At 40.3% G+C, this 22,755-nt stretch overlaps 1 protein-coding gene across 4 annotated transcripts in view; it reads left to right on the forward strand.

Moving 5' to 3' along the window:
- Positions 1 to 22,755, forward strand: part of vav2 (vav 2 guanine nucleotide exchange factor) — a 166,490-nt gene that overhangs the window by 132,340 nt on the left and 11,395 nt on the right. For all 4 annotated transcript variants that reach the window (XM_063011111.1, XM_063011113.1, XM_063011112.1 and 1 more), the window contains exons 6-13: positions 2,233 to 2,331; positions 4,404 to 4,472; positions 6,072 to 6,172; positions 15,578 to 15,677; positions 18,130 to 18,225; positions 19,515 to 19,583; positions 19,802 to 19,888; positions 21,999 to 22,084. In XM_063011111.1, the coding sequence (XP_062867181.1) occupies positions 2,233 to 2,331; positions 4,404 to 4,472; positions 6,072 to 6,172; positions 15,578 to 15,677; positions 18,130 to 18,225; positions 19,515 to 19,583; positions 19,802 to 19,888; positions 21,999 to 22,084 (707 nt within the window). The remainder of the gene's footprint in view (positions 1 to 2,232; positions 2,332 to 4,403; positions 4,473 to 6,071; positions 6,173 to 15,577; positions 15,678 to 18,129; positions 18,226 to 19,514; positions 19,584 to 19,801; positions 19,889 to 21,998; positions 22,085 to 22,755) is intronic.

Raw genomic sequence — 22,755 nt, forward strand, 5'->3', positions numbered from 1 at the left:
AAAATTCTGACCACTTGCATTTTTATTAACAGCCTTTACTTCTACTTGTACTTTCAATGCTTAAGTATGTTAAACATCAGAAAACTACTTTTAATACTTAAGTACATTTAATATCAGAAAACTACTTTTAATACTTAAGTGCATTAAACATCAGATACTTTAAGTCTTTTACTCAATTAATATTCTAAGAGGTGACTTCTGTCAAAGTAAAGTGCTGGTAAGATGCTTGTACTTTTACTCAAGTATGGCTTTCAGCTACTTTAGCCACCACTGCTGGTCAAGTCGCTGGCTCAAGCAGCATAGAAGGTACGTACGAAGGTACATTCATTTTTTTAGCAGTTCATTGGTTTGGCTTGTATACATTAATCTCCTCTAAAGACCCTTATGGGACCTTCTTAGGAGAAAGTAAAGTAAAATAAAGTAAATCGGATCAGTGACACAAATCTAACAGCCTAAGCTTTAATAAAAATAAAGTTATCACTAGTTTGCATTAAGTAGCTCAGAAATAGTGAAATAAATCTAGCTTAAAATGATCCAGTATTGTTCTCTAGATTAAAACAGATGTGCATATAAATACAAGCACAGACAGATTAACATAAAATAAATGAGCAAATAGGACCAGGCTATTAATGTCATCTGAAAGCTTTATTTTAATGAATATAATAAAATAAATATCAGACATTCCCTTTGGTAGTTCACAATATGTTACCCACACCAGAACTCCCTCCTCCGGGGTTAATTTTAGAGTTTCCAGAATCACTGAATAGGATTTGGACGGAACATAACAAATATTTATAATCATCCATTGCACAAACCTTCATAAAAATCTGATAAATGTGCTGCTGATTTCAGAGAGTTACAGCAGCCATAAAGCAGAGATCGTCTTATACTTACACTGAAGCCTCGTCCATACTAATAAGGGAATGTGAATAGCATCCTCAAGAAGATATAACTAAAACTAAAATGTGAATGAACTCTTAACACGCTGTTAGATTCTACAGCTAAAACAATTTGGATCATGTTTAGTGTTTTTTTTCTTAGTTTATAAGTGTTGCCATATCCCAGCCTATCAGAATCTACCAAATGGACGACATGGAACAGTCTTTGCAAAGTGCTGATTGTTTCTGTAACGAGTTCGTCTGCTGTGGAGATCGGTGGTGTGGCTCGGTTACATAATCATGTCCCTCTGCTCCGCCAAATATGGCTTGCAAAGGGGGCATGAAGGTTCAGATGACTGATGTCTCAATATATCACAGTTTTAGCTCCGTTGTTGGGAACCTTGTTTTTTTTTCTTGAAGTCGTGGTGCCAGGTTCAGTTTGGTTTGGTTTTCTGTTGGCATATGAGTTCAGCACACGTGTAACAGGTGTCACTTTTTGGGCTTTACATGAGAATTGCCCTGGACGAGCAAGGCAGAGTCACATGATAATTATGCTGTTTTGAAGTCCTTAAATGTGCTGAAAGTAGTAGAGTAAACACCTCCCTGCTTTAATTCCTTATTAAACCCACCATTCCCTTAATCCCTCAATACGATACAGTTTCATGAGGGATCGTGTTTATTCAGAAAATGAGAAAACGTAATAATCCGGAGTGGTGGATTTTACTCACAGCAGATCGATCAGCTCAGACGCTCCTCACTTGAAACTGTCGAGATAATAGAGGAGCGAGATCCAAACTGTGTTCTGATATCCTACACTCACGCTCTCATAGAGAGAACCTGCCTGTTATCTTCATCCAAAAAAGTGGAGATTCTTCAGCCTTGAGTGACACAGACAGATACAGACAGACAGCCTGTTACTGCATCCAGCAGACCAGTCAGAAATGCCTGAAATCTTCTTCACTTCCAGCTGGAAACAACATGAATTACATGTTATGATGTTAAAGTTAAAGAATAGTACTAATTAGAAGGGGTGTCTACATACTTTTCGACGTATGGTGTATGTTTGTGTCTTCTGGAATTTGGGCTGTTCAGAGTTTTAATAAATCTTGTGTAGTCCTAATCTTTAGTCTCTGTCTAATGTGATCCATTCCATCTGTATGAGTGTGATGTTTCTGTGACCTGCTCCTCACCCACTGTTTTCCCTGTTGCAACTTCTGTTTCTTCCTGAATGTCGTAGTTCCTCTACCTCATAATTTCTCCTTGGTCCAGGTAGAATCCCCAGCATTGTCTTACATATTGTCCTACAGAATGGCTCTTCAGTGCTCTGTATGTGTGCTTGCTTTTTCCATCACAGAAAATGGGCATGACCGAGGATGACAAGAGGAACTGCTGCTTGATAGAAATACAGGAGACTGAGGCGAAGTACTACAAGACACTGGAGGACATTGAAAAGGTGAACATGCAGCAGGGGACTTTTTTTTTTACACTGCAATGGAGATCCTTTTAAAGGGGACAAGGTTATACTGACATTCCATCTGATTGGAAGAGAGTCTTAATTTACCCTAAATATAAAAAGCTATAATTCATATATAAAGTTATAATTTAGAAATGAATGTGAATAGTAAATTGGAAATGTCACTATATTACCCTTGGTATGATGCACTTTTACATACATAACATTATGACCACTGACAGGTGAAGTGAATAACACTGATTATCTCTTCATCACGGCACCTGTTAGTGGGGGGGATATATTAGGCAGCAAGTGAACATTTTATCCTCAAAGTTGATGTTAGAAGCAGGAAAAATGGGCCAAATTGTGATGGTTTGACGACTGGGTCAGAGCATCTCCAAAACTGCAGCTCTTGTGGGGGGTTCCCGGTCTGCAGTGGTCAGTATCTATCAAAAATGGTCCAAGGAAGGAACAGTGGTAAACCAGCGACAGGGTCATGGGCGGCCAAGGCTCATTGATGCACTTGGGGAGCGAAGGCTGGCCCGTGTGGTCCGATCCAACAGACGAGCTACTGTAGCTTAAATTGCTGAAATAGTTAATGCTGGTTCTGATAGGAAGGTGTCAGAATACACAGTGCATTGCAGTCAGCGTATGGGGCTGCATAGCCGCAGAGCAGTCAGTTAGGAAGGTGGTCATAATAATCTAATATTTAGCATTTTAGAAGAGGTCTAATGGTTTTGACATAAGATGTCAAACAATTGTATGGTCAGTTGTACACATTATTTTGCCGATATACTGGTAAATACAACATCATTTGTTTTAAAGTCAAATAAAAATAGTAAATCTGACTAATCCTAGCATAACAAGGTTTATTTAGTGGAGGGATCTAATTTTATCCATAAAGGTTCACGGTGGTTGCAGGTTTTCATGCCATCCAAGCACAAGCTCACACTTGATGACACTTGTTAAATCAGTTGGTCTTGGTCTTCAAACTACTGATCAGGTGCATCAGCTGCAGCTTGTTGTCTACAGTGGCTCTTTGTTGATAAGATTGGACACTCCACTCTCTTTACTGTTGTACAGACTTCATTCTAATTAATATGACAGATTTATAGGTCCTCCGTGGTTTTGTATAGTACCCACACCAGAGGCCAATGTTCTCCTACACATTAACATTAACAATAAACTTTAAGACTTTAAGGGATGCCTGCTGTTTTTCTATCTCTGTCGCATTCTGATTGCGTGTTTTTATTGCTTTTCTTTATTACTCATGCTTATGCACAAACAGAGTCTGGAAACAACAATTTTAATCCTGTAATAAAACATGCCAGTGTAGCTATAGTGAGATGAACAGTCTCCATCATGACGGGTAAGAGGTGGTTCTCACGGTGTGGTGCTGTGCTCAGCAAACCAAACAGGCAGTTAATAAATGAGTAAACAGCCACAATGATCATTTTATTCATTTTGCCCAAATGTGTCAATATTGTTTTTACATGCAAACTGCTTATTACATTTCAACCGAGATAAATGATTGGACTCAATTGTCAGGAAAGCTCAGGGTGGGGAAGCATTCTGTGTGGGGGAAGCAAGAAAACGGCAGGTTTGCTATCGAAAAATGTTTCTTAAAGCTGATTGTATTAATGTACAGTCCACATGTCTATTGATCAGCATGGGATGTAAACGTAAAACCTGCTTACACTAGGGGTGTTATTCATGGTGTCATGGGACTGTTACTGATATTTTAGATTTTTCATGTTAGCTCAGTTAAACAGTTCTAAAACCCCCAAAAATTTCACTTAATGTCACGTCCTAAACACACATCCAATGAAGCTGCTTAGAAAGCTAATGTAAACATAACCAACAGCACTGTAGCCCTAAATAAATATCTTTAACAGCCCCCCCAAATATTACAGCTCATGGTTGATATCAGACTCAATCCAACATGTGGAGCACCTGCTTATAATGCAGTATCACTTCATCACCACATCATTTAATAAACTTACACACATTCTTCCTAATGCAAAGACTGTAACTCCAGCTTACATCTTTTTTTTTTCTTTTTCTTCCAACAGAGTTACATGATCCCATTGAAGCAGGTTTTAACCCCGCAGGAAATGGATGCGATTTTTGTCAATCTGGAGGTGCGTCCATCTCTACACTATCTCTACGATAATTCGTGTGTTGTTCTGTGTTTTCTAACCAATGATTTTAAAGCTTTACGAATAAAGAGGGTCCACATATTTTTGGTCATGCAGTGTACATAAATCTAATTAAAAAGCTGGTTACTTTTAACTCTCAGGACCTTCCAGTATAAACCATCATCTACATGTGGTTCTTATTAGTTGTAGTTTGCAGTCATGTGCAAAAGTTTAGACACCCCCGGTTACATTCAGCGTTTTGTTGATTTAAACATCATTTTGTGTAAGAATAAAGTAATCGAGTACATAGTAGGTACTTTCTGAATGATGAGCTGATTTTGAGAGCTTATCTTTAGCATGTGGTTATAAATGATTAATAACGCTCAGATTTTAGATGGGTTACTCCACTTCTATTTTAAGATCCATTAGCTTACCATCACACAGCTAATACGTGTATTATTCATTATTCACTGCAATTTTAATCATGATTGCATGTTGAACAAGTTAAGAGAGCTTATTTAGCATATGTTAAGTGCTAACTCACCACCAGTGTTTCTTCAATCATCATCAGTCACAATTGGTTAATTATCAGTAATGATAGCCGTGTTTCAGATGGCATTCTCACATCATGTTAACAGTCATTGAATCTTAATGATTTATATAGATACATGAGACAGACAGATAGACAGATTCTTTATTGATCCCTGAAGTACTGAAGGAAATTAAAGGATTGAATTATTGAAACATTATTTTGTTTTTGAATAATTGTAAGTAATCTGTATGTTCATTGTGGGTTTTGTTTAAAAATATGCCTGACCAAAAAAAATACAGCCTAGGGTATTAATGTGGTGGTCCAGAATGTTGACAATTCTGTAGCAAGGTTTTCAGATTTCTCATTAGTGATTGTAATTGACTAACTGGTGACTTCTCTGTGCCCGTTTTAATAGGGCTGGTTATACTAACGACTGAACACATTACATCAAACATGAATGAGTGTCTGTATCAAAGTTGGGATGAAAAATCACCTTATGTCAGGAGAATATGGTGACACAGTCTGAAGTTCAGCAAACTTTGCATTGCTGTTGGCAAAAAATGCCTGTTTCTAAATTTTTTTCTCTTTAATAGGCAACCAACTTTATTTAATCTTGCACAAACGAGCAGCAGTAGCTCAGCGGTTTGGATTAGAGCATCTGCTCAATGCCACAAATATGAATGTAAACAACAGTCTTTAAGTTCACGGTTATGTACAGCTTGAAGCCAGGACAGTCTCTCTGTATTTTAGGAGCTAAGTCATGGCAGACCCATTTCTTGGTGGTTCTTGGATTAAATCTGTATGTCTGAACAAATTTCCTGTCAGCGTACGACATTGTTGCAAAGTATTTTTACAGCGGTACAGGTATAAACCCTGAATAAGCAAAACGAGGGTCAGAAGTGGCAGAAAACAACCCATAAAAGCATGAACTGGTTCTAATAGAGATGTTGCTTTTACTGCATGCTTATCACTGATGGGTCATTAACCTGTAATACATGCGCTCAGTGTTTATTCACGTATAGATTTTGCATTTAAGCGTGAACGGTACTGAAAGTTGATTTCTCTTGTAGGATATCATCAGGGTTCATTTTGCCCTGCTGAGAGCTATCGACCTGAACATGGTGAGCGGAGGAAACAGCCTCGGAAGGATCTTCCTGGACTTCAAGGAGAGGTCAGTGTTCATTTTTCTGTCTGGTTCTGTCTGGTTTTTTGTATTGCATGTCATTTCTCTGATAATGTGCTCTTGAGGTGCTAGTCACTGTTCTGAAACTCCTGCTGAATCAGCACACACACACATATTGCAGATCTCTCAAGTCTCTGAACACTGGGGCATAACTAAAGATAGCCATCAGCTCATTTTTATCATGCCTCAATACTCACACCGCATCCTCAGCCGCTTTTTTACCTGCTGCAGTTTTCTGAAACCTCATCCTGCCATGCACAGCACACCGTGGTATTACAGCTGTTACAGTGTGTTAGAATGATTCCTCCTCCTCCTCGGTTAAAATTCCTGAATACTTAAATGACGTGTTTTGACTGGACCCCTGTGCACAAAGCCAGTTCTTTAAAGACATGGGTTGATTGTTTTTTTTTTGTGTTTGCATGGGGAAAGGGGGTGTTATTGGCAGGGGGAGGGCACCTCTGACCACCTCTGGCTCACTAATCCCCCCTTTCATCAGAAACAGCAGTAAGCATCTGTTAAACGCCTGGCCAAGCAGGTAGCACTGCCGACGAACTCACCAGTGTATTTGACTGCTGTGTCAACTGAGTGACTTCCAGTTTGTGTTCTTTGTTTTGGAAAGTGAGAGGAAACTGTACTACCCAGAGGAAACCCACACAGACCTGGGATAACATGTAAAATCCCTTTGGGTGCATTCACATGAAGAACAGAAAACTGCTCTTGCCTGTGCCGTTGTTTCCTATACAAATTTCCATCAGGTGAACTCCAATGAGACGAACTGTTTGATAGGGCAGTTGTAGCATAGTGGTTAAGGTACTGGATTAGTAATCAAAAGGTCACTGGTTCAAGCCCCACCACTGCCAGGTTGCCACTGTTGGGCCCTTGACTGTAAGTTGCTGTACAGTAATGTCAGGTCCTCAAAACTCATTTTGCTGTGCAGCATCCACACTACCACCTCCACCACCTCCATCACCATGCTGGCCTTCCAAATATCACAAGCATGACAAAAATATGATAAGCAGACTGCATAATGAATTTTGATAAAAGGCCATTGGAGAAAGCTGATCCATCTGTGCAGCCATGACGATGCGAAGCGATGGCGGCGCAGTGACATGACATGACGTGACATGATACGAGTGAGAGAAAGTGGCATTTCATTAACATTAAACTATCGATTAGAAGTCATAGCTGCTGGCACATGGCTGTTTCGCTCACACTGTTGGATCACATGTTGGAAATAATCCAGAAGTTTACTGGAATTATTCTATTCTATTACTTTTCCAGCTATTTCTTCTTTCATTTCAACGCATCACCTTCTTCTCCGGGCATCTCTTTTCACTTCCTGTTGATCTTTAAAATCTTTGATTTTCTATTTGTCTTACGTTAATAACTATACGACTACACAATTAACTCATGTGACCTCAAGGTTTTATAAGAGTTTCGGCGAGAGTTCAGGATCAGTTTCAGTGAAGGGCACAGCTGTAAGATTTGCATAGTGCTGCAGAGTCGTGCTCTCCGCCCTCCTGGGGTGAAGCAGCGATAATCACGGGTTCGGCTCTCGTAATGACTGCGCAGGCTGACAGCAGCTCTGCGGGAACGTTCCCTCACATCCAGCCTCCTTTCTCAAATCACCAAAGAGAAATCCTCAGTTGTGGAAACAAGGGTGTGTTTTTGTGACAAGGGTGTCTTATTTGTTTCTGAATGCTAGCTCGAATAAGCCGGCTTAGGAAGTGTGTGTTCAACACTTAAGTAGCTTTCAGAAGAAGAACATTTAGTATGAGCGGCTCTATTGTTCCTGTAAGGAAGCGTGTATAGGTAATTGGCTCGTTAAAAGGCTCTTTCTGAAACCCGGAGGCTGTGTTCTCAGGAGTTGGCATGACAGCACCGCCTCACGCCTACACTTTCTCTCTGGTGCAGAGTTTCTGTTCTGATCTAACTGTTGTAATAATGGTGAAGGAAAAGCGAAGCAGCACTCCTAATGCTTTTGTTCACTGCCATTTTAATCTCCATCTCTGACACGACAGACTTAATGTAGGCGTATGGCCACGGCCCATGTGCCAATCTCTTTGTGTGGTTTATCAGTATGATTAACTATCCACAGTATGAATCAAATTAAGTCTAAAACGCATTCCTGAAGAGTCAAGGATCTAATCATAGTTTGTTTGTTTATTAGGATTTTAACGTCATGTTTTACACTTAGGTTACATTCATGACAGGAACGGTAGTTACTCATTACACAAGATTCATCAGTTCACAAGGTTATATCGAACACAGTCATGGTTAATTTAGTGTCTCCAGTTCATCTGTGGACTGTGGGAGGGCACCCGGAGGAAACCCACATGGGGAGAACATGCAAACGCCACACAGAAAGGACCCGGACCTTCCCACCTGGGGATCGAACCCAGGACCTTCTTGCTGTGAGGCGACAGTGCTACCCACTTAGCCACCGTGGCACTCGATCTAATCATAGAGAAGCAATAAGAATACACCTCTGACCTCAGTTCAGTCCAGCATCAAGTAGTGGAGAAAATGCAGCTACACCACCTAGGTCAGACCAACCCCAAAATATGAGGAATCTTCAAAACGTTTTTGCACTTTTATGTCTTGTTTGGACGCGCTGAGGGTGGGAGGAGGAGTAATCGGTCGTGTCTGAAATACTGAGAGATGCTTATAGTCCGGATTTAGCGCCATCTGATTTCCACCTTTTTGGACGCTCAAAGAAGCTTTAAGGTGAAGAAGATTTTCATGTGATGATGATGTGAAAGCAGCGCTGCATCAGTGGCTACACACTCAACCAAAAAGTGTTTTTGCTGACGGCATTAAATCGTTGGTACAACGCTGGAAGAATGCATCAAATGGTAACGGTTATGTTTTTTTGAAGAGCCCATGTACAGTATATTCAACACATTTAAAAGGAACTTATCTAATGCTGACTGTGACGTTAATGGTCACTCTGATGATGGTGATGTCTTCTTAAAATAATTAATGGGGCGAGATCTTGGATCTTGGATGAGGTTTCATCGTCCAGGATCCTTTTCGAGTTTTCTTTCATTCTTTCAGGTCTTTTATTCATGTGTGCTGAATATGTTTTTAACACTGTGACTTTTGTGTGTTTTTGGAGTAAAACTTGCCCTGTGGTGGCCTGGCGACCTTTTCAGGGTGTTATAAATCAGACCCATCGCAACCCTGAACAGGATAAAGGGTTGGGAAAACAGACAATGAATGAACAAACAAACAAACAAACGAAGGAATGAATTAATATACTTAAAATGATAATATTCACATTTGGTGGCACAATGCCAGCTGGAGTATTTTTAGCAAATCATTCATTTCATTACAACAGAATGCCAGTAATCGCAACCATTCTTCCCGTGATTGACATGTTCCCCCGTCTCATTATGAAGTGCACACTTCTTCTCCTTCATCTTGGTACAAAGAGGAAAACGGCCAGGGAATTCGGCCTGCCATTGAGCAGCGCACTTCACACCTCCCTCTAAAGCTCACAGGGCTCGGCGACTTTAATTAATTTGGTTATCTCCTCTTGTAAGTCCCGCTGACCTTTTGCAGTAATGTGTTCTGTAGAACGAAATGAATGAGATGCTTTTCAGGACGCCGACTCACTGAAGGGCAGAGGGAAAAGGCCAATGTTTTTAAAAAGTGTCCATGCTGAAAGAGAGGGGGATTCAGGGAGGGTGTAAAACCTCAGTATTTCAGTTTAGACTCAGCCACGAAGTGTTAAGTAGGGTCACAAAACATTACAGGATTTACACCACATACTCAAAAACTAATTTGCCGGCACCAGAGCCGAGCTGCGCGGGGACATTGTTGGGTGTCGGGTTCTAAATCTGAGCCGCGTTTGTCCGAGCTGCACGTTATTAAACAGAGGTGAGGGGGCTTCAGTGCCGCGCGTCAGAATCTATTAACTCACTCTCAGCCTGTCATCTCAGCTTAAACTCCAGCTTCTCTCAACAGCTCCAGTCTTAGTCCAGAAACGCAGGAGGTTGAGGAGACAATAACACTGAACTGGGTTTCTCTAAAATAACATGCATGACAGGCTGCTTGTAATGAGAACGCCAACTCAGGAGGCATATGGACCATACGAGGGACGGATTGAAATAGATTCTTGCTTGAGGAAGCGTTCACTCTCAGACTCTCTGCTTCAGTTGAAGATATCAGGCTCCAGCTTAGCACAGATACTAAGGGAGCATTAACATGAGAAGCGGCAAAACCGCTTTTGTGCCGGATGTGCCGTTGTTTCCTATGGAGTGTGGCGCACTGCTCACCAGATTGAACTTTGACCAGGTTTGTCGCTGACTTTTTCAAAGCGCCTCCAACGAGACAAACTGTTTGATATGATGCGATAAAAGCAACTCAGGCTGTACAAACAAAATTTTACGTGACTTATTGTCCTAAAACATTGAGCGAGGAATTTTATTAGTGGAGGGAACATATGAGCAATAATTATTAAGCGAGGTTTAGTGTTCCTGTGTCACTCTTTTAATACATTAAACCACGTTAAGCTTTTTTTTTTACGATAAACATTTTAGACTCTGGGAGAAGCTGATTCTGACAATTTCTCAGAACCTCGAGCTGTAACACGTCTTTTAACAAGTTTAAAAGTGAAACAGTGAGGAAAATCCAGATAAACACAGATACATGTGGAGCTTTCAGACTGGATCTGATGGTTATTCCACACAAATGCAGATTCGTCTCATATTCACACTTTGATGACGTTTTACTTCACCGCTCAAGCCAGTCGCTGAACAAAGCGGCATTTTCGATGCACAGGATGCTTCCCATGTGAACACTTTTGGGTGCTATGCAAGCCCAGGGTCACCATTTCTTTACACCATGAGCATCAGGCACCACACTGATCTAACATGCTTTATTATGAAATGAATAGGAGTGATTAATAAAAAAACTACCAGATAGTTTCTGTTCCTTCCAAAAAACACCCAAAACAGAGAAAAGCTACTAAAACTTCAACCCAGGAACTAAAATTAGTATCAGATCCTCTGATAAAAGCGTTTCTGTTCTTAACAAATCTCCTGTGGTTGAATCACAGCTTAAGCTACTCCGAGCTGCTCGTGGCTACCATGCAGCCACATGAACACACATAATGAACAGCACTTTAATGATCTCCATTAAGTCATCGTTATCTGCCCTGCTCTCCTCATACAAACTCAAAACACAAATGTAGTCTTGTTTAATGAATCTGCACTGATTGCCTTCACCTAAATCATCATATCTTAGTAAGAAATTGTTCTTTTTTTATAGTTTTATAGTTTTAGTGCTTTGTCATGAATCATTATACATATCACAGCACAGCTTAAAATAAAACAGACTTACAGGACAAGTACAAGGTCACCAAATCAACAATGACAACACTCAGCGTGAATCTGCACTGGGTAAGGAAAAACTCTAACAGAAATAAAAAGTTCAATTTGATTCCTAGCTAACAAATTGTGTACAGATCATTTATTATCTCTTAAAGTTTCCTATATTTACTAACAACACACCCCTGGCATCTATCTGCATTTTGTCCATTCTTATTATGTAGCTGATGTAAAGGCCTGTGGTATCGTTCAAGAACTCAGAACACAGCTCAGAGTAAAAAAACATGTACAATGAACTAAAATAACTGATACTGGATGGGAAAAAGGAATCCAGTATGCACCTGTGTGCCCTTTATTGTATTTAGTGGGGTGGCACGGTTGCTCGGTGGGTAGAATTATCGCTTGGGTTTGATTCCCAGGTGGACCAGTCAAGGTCCTATCTGTGTGGAGTTTGCATGTTCACCCTGTGTCTGTGTGGGTTTCCTCCGGGAGCTCCGGTTTCCTCCCACAGTCCAAAGACCTGCAAGTAAGGTGAATTAGAGATACAAAATTGTCCATGACTGTGTTTGACAAGACTTGAGTGAACTGAGTGTCCTGACATGAATGTAACATGAGTGTGTAAAACATGACGTTAAAATCCTAATAAATAAATAAATACGTATTGTATTTAGCATATTTAGGTTCCTCTCAAAGTTTCTTTCTTGTAATATTTAGCCAGTTGTCCTTGCTCCTGTTGCCCTAGGCTTCCTCATCAGGGGTCCTGAAATCTGTTTTAAAAAGTTGCTTTGAGACTATGTTTATTGTAACTTGATTTGCTCTAAATGTTGGGTTGGGTTGGGTTCTAGAACAATGGGTTCTTCACATTGGCTGTAATGCTGCATCTGAAACAGAGATGTAGGGCAGTGTGTTGGGTAAATCCTAAAGTGCTTCCTCTGCCTGTACAGTCGTTTATCTGATTTACTGATTTATGTCTCAATTACCCGTGTAATACATGTGCAGAATGCAGAAATGTTTTGGATAGTGCTTCATGCTTGTTGACGGTGAGGTATAATGGACCGGTAGAGGAAGGTCATGGTCACAGGGCGCAGTGTTAAATTAGCATTAAGCTTCCATAATGGCTCTTATTTACTAGCTTGTTGTTGGCAGTGTATCTGAAACGGAGCAGCACGTTGGCTTGTTTATTTAGCGCTTCCTTTACAGTGATGATCACAGTTTGCTGGTTCATTTAAAACCCTAATGATTCATTTCTGACAATTTATGGACATTAATTATACCTAGGGACGAGATTTTTTTATTTATACACATGAAACACTTCTTCCAGGATTGGGGATAGAATTGCATACAACAAAAAGGAAAGCTTTACTAGGCTAAAGAAAAGCAGGTGGAATCCCGACCCGATTGCTTTGGTGTTAAAAACAGGGGCTACGTTTTCATCTGGGAAGCTTAAGGACGAATTATTTTACTGTGTCGCACTGTGGTAATTTCAAACGTACAGCTTACCTGTTTATTACCTGCTCTCTTTTACCTCTATCTTCCTGGAGCTGTCTACTGTATGCTACACTAACACATCTGAGCCGAAAATTGGCCCATAAAAAGGACCTTCATATTCAATTATGCCTGAATATGCCTGACATCTGTTATTAGAGCTAATTCCTGACATCTGCCCCTGCGTTTCAGTGTCTCGTTTGAAGCTATGCTGTGGTCATAATTGAACAAGTCTTCCCATTAATCTTCATCAATTCCTTTGCTTGAGGAGAGGAGCCATCTCCCTCGCTTCACATCAGCCCTTAATCAGGCCTGTTTAGGCCTTGGGGTATGATGGAACAGCAGCCAGGGCAACCCTGTTAGCCTGTTTGGGTTATAGCTCAATTGCAAGTGTTTAAACAGGGATAAACAGAAATATTAGAATAGAAATAATTATTGTCAGTGGATACATTAGGATGGATTCTCTTGATGTATGCTCAATAATGCAGTGGGATAGTAGTAGCCTTGCGGGTAGGGCTTTGGGCTATCATCTGAAAGGCTGAATCCCAGTTCTGCCATGCAGCCACTGTTGGGCCCTTGAGCAAGGCCCCTGCGCTCTGACCCCAACTTCCAAAAACAAGCTGGGATATGCTTACAAAGAATTTCGTTGTACGGTTGAACTTATAATAGCACCTTCTATGTAGTTCTGTTTAGAAGTTTAACATATTCAAAGGAAACTACAGCTGATGAGCTTAATCTTTTTAAATCCGAGTTGAAATGGTCTCAAAATTCATCCCCATTTTTTGTGAAGCAAAGGCTTATCAGTGCTGAGCCATAAAGGAACAACATTTTTCTGTTTTTAAACACAGCCCATGTTTTTCAGTAGCTTTGATTCTAGAGCCTCCACCCTCATCCTCTCATTGTTGTAGGGAAAAACAACTTGAGGGCGGGTTAAAAATAAGTCGTTTTTAATCACTATTGAGTCTCCAGCATCACTGAAAGTCTGTCTTGAGATACTAAACTCTTTCATTTCATTTTCATCAACCACTTTATCCTGGTCGGGGTGCCAGTCAACCACAGGGCTTTGGCTTTGACCACCTCCTTCCCGCCCCAGTCGATCATGTCTGTGTTGGCCCCTAGCTGTGCCACCAAAGCATCTGTATTATACTCTCTTATGTGGAATAAATGCATAGTAAATGATGATATTTCTGAACTTTTCCACCTAAGTGGACATTTCTGTGCCAGAGTCTTTATATCTTCAAGTCTGTCAGCAGGGGCCCTCCAGTTTTCATGCATAATCTTTTAAAACAACACTTCCACTCTGCAATGTCAGCTTCGCTCTAAGCAAGATCACGATAAAGCCAGAACTGGCAAAAGTTTCAAGCGCTTTGTAGTTGCCAGCTGTCCCGAAGCCCTCGTGTAATTGGAACGACCGTTTGTGCCACATGTGGTGCGACACTCTAGGCAGAAAGACTTTGAACTGATTCCTAGCTGAGCAGATCTATGTTAGTATGTTAGTGTTAGTGGAATAAGTCTTTCATCATAGTCTTAGCAACCCATGTTTGGTGGATATTAAACTCATTAAAGTCAAAAGCCATTAGAGCCAAAACTTGAACTGAAAAAGTGAACTGTCGTCACTCTGTTAAAGTAAATTTAGGGTTAGTGCCACTGGCTTGGATTTACTGCAAAGATTCTGCTGAAATATGTCCTGACATCCTTCCCCAAGTAAAAACACAGCCAGAGAAACGTAGTAATCTGGTCGTTTATACCAAATGCCGCATTGGACACACACACCCCTCCACTCTGTGATACCAGTTATATACCCATTTCAATCAAACATATACTAACTGAATGTCCTAAATACTTACAGCAATGATAATACAAGGATTAAGAATTTAAAAAACTAATTTCATCACTTTTCCACATAACCACCTTCCGATGTTTTCTTCTCAGCGTCGTGCCTTTTTAATGCCATCAGCAAAGAAATGTTTTTGGTTGAGCGCATAGTTACTGGTGCAGTGCTGCTTTCACATCATCATCACATGAAAACCTTCTTCCCCTTAAAGCTTCTTGGGCACTCCTCCCACCCTCACTGTTTCCAAACAAAATATAAAAGTCTGGAAATCCTTCGTATGTAGTCTGAAAGAGTGCATCTAAAGAACAGCACTTGACAAGGACTGTGAACTGAAACGTGAGAATTACCTCCCTTTCCTGCCGTAAATGTAACCACTGGTAAGCACAGCGTCAAACATCTAAAAAATAAATAAATAAATAAAGATTCTGCTGAGCTTCAATGTTACATAGTCGTCACTTATTATGCATGTATTTCAGTCGCACACATAGTTAATTATACATGCAGTCAGTCTAAACTGGCCTTTGTGAATGAGATACATCATTGAAAGCTGTAAATTGGATTCACTAACTGGACACTTCATCAACACGCAGTGAACACGCAAGGAATATAAATGTTGAATTACAGCATGGAATATAAATGTCGAACCAAAGCAGGGAGTTTAAGCCCTGAATCATGGGGGGGTGTAAATTCTCAACTGTGTTAATCAACATATTGACCCTGAATTCCGTGTGTCGTCTCTAGGCTGCTGATCTACGGACAGTACTGCAGTCACATGGAGCATGCTCAGAAGACCCTGGATGACCTGATTGCCGTGCGGGAGGACGTGAGGTGCAAAGTGGAGGTAATCTCGTTCACCTTGAGCTTCCGCCCTGTCCTTTTTTTTTTTTTTCCTGATCTGACTCATTATCCTCATCAGCTGGATGGAGCACTGAGCTTTTTATCCATAAATCAGTCGAGCCGATCAAGCAAACCTAGTCGAAGCTTTACGGACGTATCGATTTTTAAATGATATTAACGTTAGAATGAAAGATAGAGTCTGAACATGTCAAAATCGTTCTCTGTCGTAATGCTCACTGGATGTATTAGAGTGACCTGATAAAGGTAAAAGTGCACTGTGGTGATGGTTAAATGGGATAAGACATGAAGATCAGAAGATTAGCCATGGAAAAAGGGTTACAGGGTCAAAATATCAATGCAGATGCACTAAGTGCTTTTCTGGGAAAATTATGAGAGTATTACACCAATAACAGGATGATCGGAAGATAAATAGGAACAGTTTTAATCCCAGACTTATTTGTCTAGCTTTCTGTGGGACCTTTAAGTCTCAATTGCTCATCTTCCGTACTTGAATTCTATCCAATTAAGTCACAAAATAAAAAAGTGGAGACCAGATGGCTGAAGGAGAAGCTTCAAGCTAAATATGGTTCATTACTGGATACAGATGGATGGAGCTTCAGTCACAAGGATTACTCAACTGACCGATATGTTGTGTATGTGTTTACGTGTATCACTTCAGAGAAGAGTCACAAATCAAGTTAAATCAGATTGTTAGCTCACTGGTTGGGGCTCTTGGCTATCAATCTGAAGGTTGAGGGTTTGAATCCAGGTAGCTGGTATGTGATTTAAGAGATTCAGAGGGTAGGAAGTGGGAGCTGACACTAACAATGTCTAGAACTCACTATTAGAACTCTCATTCTCTATGTTTTTCACTGATTATTACTCTAGTATAAAATAATTGTATTTTATATGTATGGGTTGTTTAATCTAATTCTAATTCTATGCCATTCAAAGAGGATGGAGGTCCCAGTTCAGTCTGGTTCCTTTCATGGTTTCTTCCTTGTGATTTTAAGGGAGTTTTCCCTTTTCATTGTCGCCCTTGATTTGCCTAACAGGGCTTTATTCTGGTGTTTGGTTCTATGGTCTGTAAAGTTTATTTAAGACAAGGTCTGCTGTAAAAAGCGCTATACGTATAAAGAAAAGTTGTGGAGACAAAGATGCCCAAAAAGAGGCATCACTGCACCTTTACTAAAGCTCGCGCTTTCATCTTCTACCCTCATCATCTCTTCATCATCTACTTTGCTCATTCAATCTTTCAAGCTGCAAATATTACACCGCACTGATGTTTTAAGAGACTCGGCCCAGAGAAGTGTGTCGTGTTCCACATAAAGCACCAAATACATCCAGAGATAAAGGATCACGTAATCTACCCTCCTTCCTGGGAAGTGGTAGATGCTATTTGAAGGAAATTGCAGAGATTGTTGTCTCTGTGTAGTTTATAAACTCTGATGATTATCTGCTGGTTATCTGCTACACGAGGGGGGGCTGGTAATTAGGCAGTTGTTTTAAAATCACTATACTGAGCATGCTCATTGAGGGGAATGGTTTTATCAGTGCATTAAAATCAGTATCTTCATCAGGAAAAAGAACTCAAACACTGATTATTGTACCAGTGTGATGAGTTTCCTCTTGACTGAACGCTAAATGTCAAGTGCAGTACTTATAATAGTGTGTGTGTGTGTGTGCGATCATGAAAAGTCCATATATTATTTCGCTCACGGTAAATTTTTACTCACACGAAAATGTTATACTTCAACCAGTAAAGCTGCTTTTATTAAAAAAATACACTATGTTGGAAAAAGTATGTAGACACCCCTTCTAATGGTTGCATTTAGTTGTTTCTGCCACATCCATTGCTTACAGGTGTATAAATAAGATACAAGATAAATAGTGGCCGGCTGTATCAGTTTGCTGTAACTGTATGAGAAACGTATCCAAGGTCCTGGGTTTGATTCCCAGGTGGAGCGGTGTGGGTCCTTTCTGTGTGGAGTTTGCATGTTCTCAATCTTTAATCGGACCCACTGTGACCCTGACCAGGATAAAGCGAGGGTAAAACAGACAATGAATGAATGGGGTTTGTAGGCGTTCGGGTGGCACTGCTTTATATTTTGCAAGCCAACTAGTGCTGGGATTGAGGATTTGAATCCCCAGCAGTGCTATCGACCGGTCGGGCGTCTGCATAATGCATACAAATGTGATTGGCTGTCTGTGGGGGAGAGGTGGCCGAGGCTCTGCGCTGGACTGGCATCCTGTTTGGAGTGTGTTACTGCATTGAGCCCGGTGATTCTAGGGAAATTCTATGGACCCATCATGTAAAATGAAATTAAATTGAAGAAACTCATGTTTGTAAAGTCTGTGCATCATGTTGTAGATTTATTGATTTTAATTTGTTCTTATAACCCTGGTACGTTCACACTAGTGTATCTTTTCAATGGTCTGCTTCTGATGTTCCTCAGGAGTGCACCATGAAGGTTCAGGAAGGCAAGTTTAAACTGCAGGATCTGCTGGTGGTTCCAATGCAGAGGGTCCTAAAATACCACTTACTGCTCAAGGTCAGTGTCAATAACCAGAGATCTGTCGAGGGGTTTTGGCTTAATGCTGACGAACAAAGAGTGATTAGGATTAGGAAAAATTGTACCTATAATCCATTTATTTCCAATGGTTGTGTCTCAAATCATACTAAATAGTACGACTAACAAGTGTACTTTAAATCAGGGATATTATTTTTTCCAAGCGACCCATCATTGTGGCAATCTGGTCCCATTGTGGTTTACAAGATGTAACATAAAGCTTCCATAAGGGGGCGTACAGGGACAAGGTCATTTCATGTTCATGTGCCTGGTAAAATTTGTCGATTTAAATATTATTATTTTTCTCTGAAAACCCTGTTTTAAATGGTTTAGTTACACAATATAGAGCATTGAATGCGGTTTATGACACAGCCAGGAAATCACTTACTAAGTATGGAGACTAATAATAATCATGACTGATCTAATCCAGTATTCATTACTTACCATAAACACTATATGGCCAAAAGTATGTGGACACCCCTCCTATTGATTAAATGTAGTTGTTTCTGCCACATCCATTGCTAACAAATATAAACAATACAAATAATATAAGTTAAATTATATGCTTTTAACATTGTGGCAACAGTTTGGGGAGTTCCTCTTTCTTTTTCAGCATGATTATGCCCCTAAGCACAAAGCCAGGTCTATAAAGACATGATTTGACTAGTTGTGTGCTGCTCAGGCCAATTGTAGCCTAGTGGTTAAGGTACTGGACTAGTAATCGAAAGGTTGCTGGTTCAAGCCCAATCCCTGCCAGGTTGCCACCATTGGGCCCTTGAGCAAGGCCCTTAACCCTCAATTGCTTAGACAAAATACTGTCACAGTACTGTAAGTTGCTTTGGAAAAAAAGCGTCTGCTAAATGCCGAAAATGTAAATCTAAAAGAGGTCTCAACCCAACCGAACACTTTTGGGATGAATTCCAAGATCAGTGCCTGATCTCACTGACTCTGTTAACTTAATGATCACAAATTCCCACAGACACACTTCAAATTCTTTTAGAAAGGCTTCCCAGTAGAGTGGATATTAAAGCTGCAACAGAAAGAGAAAGCAATTCAGTATAAATGTCTATAGTTTTGGAATCGAATGTCTAACAAGCTCATTGTAATGTGTCCCAATACTTTTGTTCTTTTGTAGTGTAAATATTCCAATCAAATTCATAGTTTCTATTAATAATTAAAAAATAAAATGATGCATTAAGGCCCACACTCTACCATAAATACCCCCTGTGCTGTATTGTTTACTGTAATTACTTGCACGCTTTTCCCTGCAGGAGTTGGTGGGTCATTCGACAGACCGTCCGGAGAGACAGCAGCTAAAGGAAGCTTTGGAAGCCATGCAGGTAGTGCAGCTGAACCGAATCTGACATGTACACTCTCATCCTTCAAACCGGTTCACACACACTGCCACTCATGCAGCCTGCAGGGAGCTGGAGTTCCACACGCTGTAATTGAGAATGGCTTAAACAGTTCGAAAAGATTGCATAGTGAATTAGGATGTAGGACCTCAGGAGAGGAATGCCATTTTGATGTGTCTGAGTCACTTTTTTTGGTTTTGCAGGACCTGGCCATGTACATCAATGAAGTCAAAAGGGACAACGAGACTTTAAAGAAAATCAGTGAATTTCAGAGCTCAATAGAAAATCTGGTAAGAGCCTCAAGGATCTGCAGTCATTTATGTTGTTTAGTGACTCTGGAAACTATTCAGTGATTAGTGTGCAGACATTTGTCCTGAATCTCTTCTTTATGGTTTTTTTTTACACAGTTTATTGCTTTCTGGGTTATTTGCTGGTTCTTAAATTACAGCTGACCGTTTTAACATATTTCTAGTCAGCATAAAGTTTTTTTTTTTACCACAGACTGTGTTCCAATCATTTCATCACAGAAAAAAACAGGTGCATGATTCCTAAAATTCCTAAATTGTCATGACACGCATGTTTCTTATGTAAAGTTTTACCCTCAACTGTTTGTTTACAAAACAGCTTTACAGAATTCCATTCTATTCACAATTATATCGGAAGCTTTTGTGGCTGTCTTCAAAGATGCATGTCAGTGCCTAGGTGGTGCAGCGGGATAATCCACTAGCACACCAGCGCCGAGATTCTGAACTCCTCAGTTCAAAACTCGGCTTTGCCACCGGTCGCTGGGCAGGCATAATTGTCAGTACCTGCAGCGGATCCTAATTGGCCACCGTATCTGCTAGGGCAGGATGACCGGATTATGAGTGGGTGGGTGGGATCTTCATACGCTGTGTAAGGACCCTGATTGGCGGAAGAGACGCCTGTGCAGAAGGCAGGGGCGAGAAGAGGAGGGCTGTGCATGTGTTAGAGGAGGCGTGTACAGCGACGTGCTCTCCTCGGATGCAATCGGGTATCCCTCAGCAGCGGAAGACAAATTAAGTACGCTAAATCGTGAGGAAAATGCATTAAAAAAAGATGCATGTCATCCTTAAAATTCACAAGAAATAAAAAATCGTACAAATGTGTTAAAAACAAAAATTTGAGCCCTAAATAAATTATATGGTGCATGTAGTCACACTTTAATACTTTCCATCATCATTTCATTAGCAAATGTAATTATAGGCTACAGTGCATGAAATCATTTTAATTAAACATGACAAGAAGGGAAAAAAAACAATACCCCAAAACACACAAACATGACAGTCTAAAACGGTAATGGAATCTTACTGATACATAAGTTTGTAGTATCCAAGTTTGTAGCAGTCTGGGGTAACATGACCTATCAAATTGAAAATTCAAACAAATATTTTGGGATTTTTATAGTGATTCACAACATTACAAGGACACTTGGCTTGGACTATGTTTTCTCTACTTACTTACTTGACCGTTGCTTTTTTTAATAAAAAAAAAGTTACTTGATGCAAACAAGTTACATGATGCATTTAAGCCAGATTTCTGTTTGTCTCCTAATTTTGTGGTGTCCAAGCCTCCTCCTCGATCATTGACTAACCTTAATGTGTGCCAGTCACAGTATTTAGTATAGTGTGGTGTGTAGTAGAAGTTCTCCAGTGCTTACTTTGTACCATGCACTTACCTGCAGCTGCATCATCTGCTGCGACTGTTTGCGGTAATAAATCATTTCCAGCTCCTGGCCTTAAGTGCTGAGATGACAGACTTAAATTCTATTTTACACTGAAATTAAATCATTGGATCATGTGTTAGCAGGAAGTGTTTAGTGAGAAGCCGAGTGCTTTGTTAATGTATGTGAACGTGCTGCATAAGAATAAGCAGGGAGACGCCAGAGAGAGCGAGAGGTTCAGAAACTCAGACTCTTGTGTACATCAGTCAGGACACTGAGATCCAAGTTGCTCCTTTAAATTGAAGATTTTAGAATAAATACTGCAGTGCGTATATGTCATGATTTAATCAAGACGGGTTTCTCCCAAAACATTAAAACTTGCACATGCAGTTTATTCTCACTCATGTGATTGTCTAAGATCAATTAAACTTAATTTTAAAATCAATTACACCCTCACAGTGACTCAAACAACACCTGAATCCATATAAAGTCTTTTCATGAATTCCTATAAAGAAACATATCGACCCCCACATTGACTTTTTAAAAATGGAACCTTTTATTCAGCCGGGATAAGAGCCTTAGCAGCTGACATGGCGTTAAGAATCGAACAAACAAACAAACATGCGATGCTCTTGGCGTGTCCAGGTACTTGTTATATTTGTTGTAAAGGAACAGTCTAGCAGTCTATGAAACAGCTTGTTTCTGTGTGTTCTCTATAGCAGGTGAAATTGGAGGAATATGGGAGGCCAAAAATAGATGGAGAGCTAAAAGTCTGTTCTATAGTCAACCGGACCAAACAGGACAGGTGAGCTTCAGAAGAAGTTTCAGATTATAAAAGGTCTCTTTTGTTCTTACTGTTTTTACTCTGTGTATTGGCTCTGTGGTCAAAGTATCGCCTGTTGCTTAACTGTTGCTGTTGTAGCAGAAAACAGCAGGTTGTCTTTTTGTGGTTGCTGCTAATGCATTTAGTTTTATGTTTATCTTTTTAACATATCAAAACAGTGTGTGTAGACAGACCATCAGGCAGTACTCAGTGTTTTTCTGTCCACTCACGGCTCATATGTTGCTTAGTTTGCATGTTCATAATGTTTTTCTTGTTCTGGTGGGAAACTTGTTTGTTCTTAAAAAGGCTGACTCTGGTATCCAGAACCAATACTTATACTAGAAGAGTATTAAAACCTCACACAGAGTGCCTTGAATCTTAAAGACAGGACCAGCTCTTGAGTTAGTCTGCTTATAAGTTGTGGCAAATGTGTTGTTTAAAATCCTAACGACCAGAAAACACATCACATGTAACCTGTGCGAGCGGTATAGTGGCTTGGTGGGTAGCACTGTTGCCTCACAGCTAGAAGGTCCTGGGTTTGATTCACAGGTGGAGCGGTCAGTAGTCCCTGTGTCTGGGTGGGTTTCCTCCCACGGTACAAAGACGTGCAAGTGAGGTGAACTGGAGACATTAAAGACTTGAACTGATAAATC

The sequence above is a fragment of the Trichomycterus rosablanca genome, chromosome 16 (genome assembly GCF_030014385.1).
Source record: "Trichomycterus rosablanca isolate fTriRos1 chromosome 16, fTriRos1.hap1, whole genome shotgun sequence".
Taxonomy (NCBI): Eukaryota; Metazoa; Chordata; class Actinopteri; order Siluriformes; family Trichomycteridae; genus Trichomycterus; species Trichomycterus rosablanca.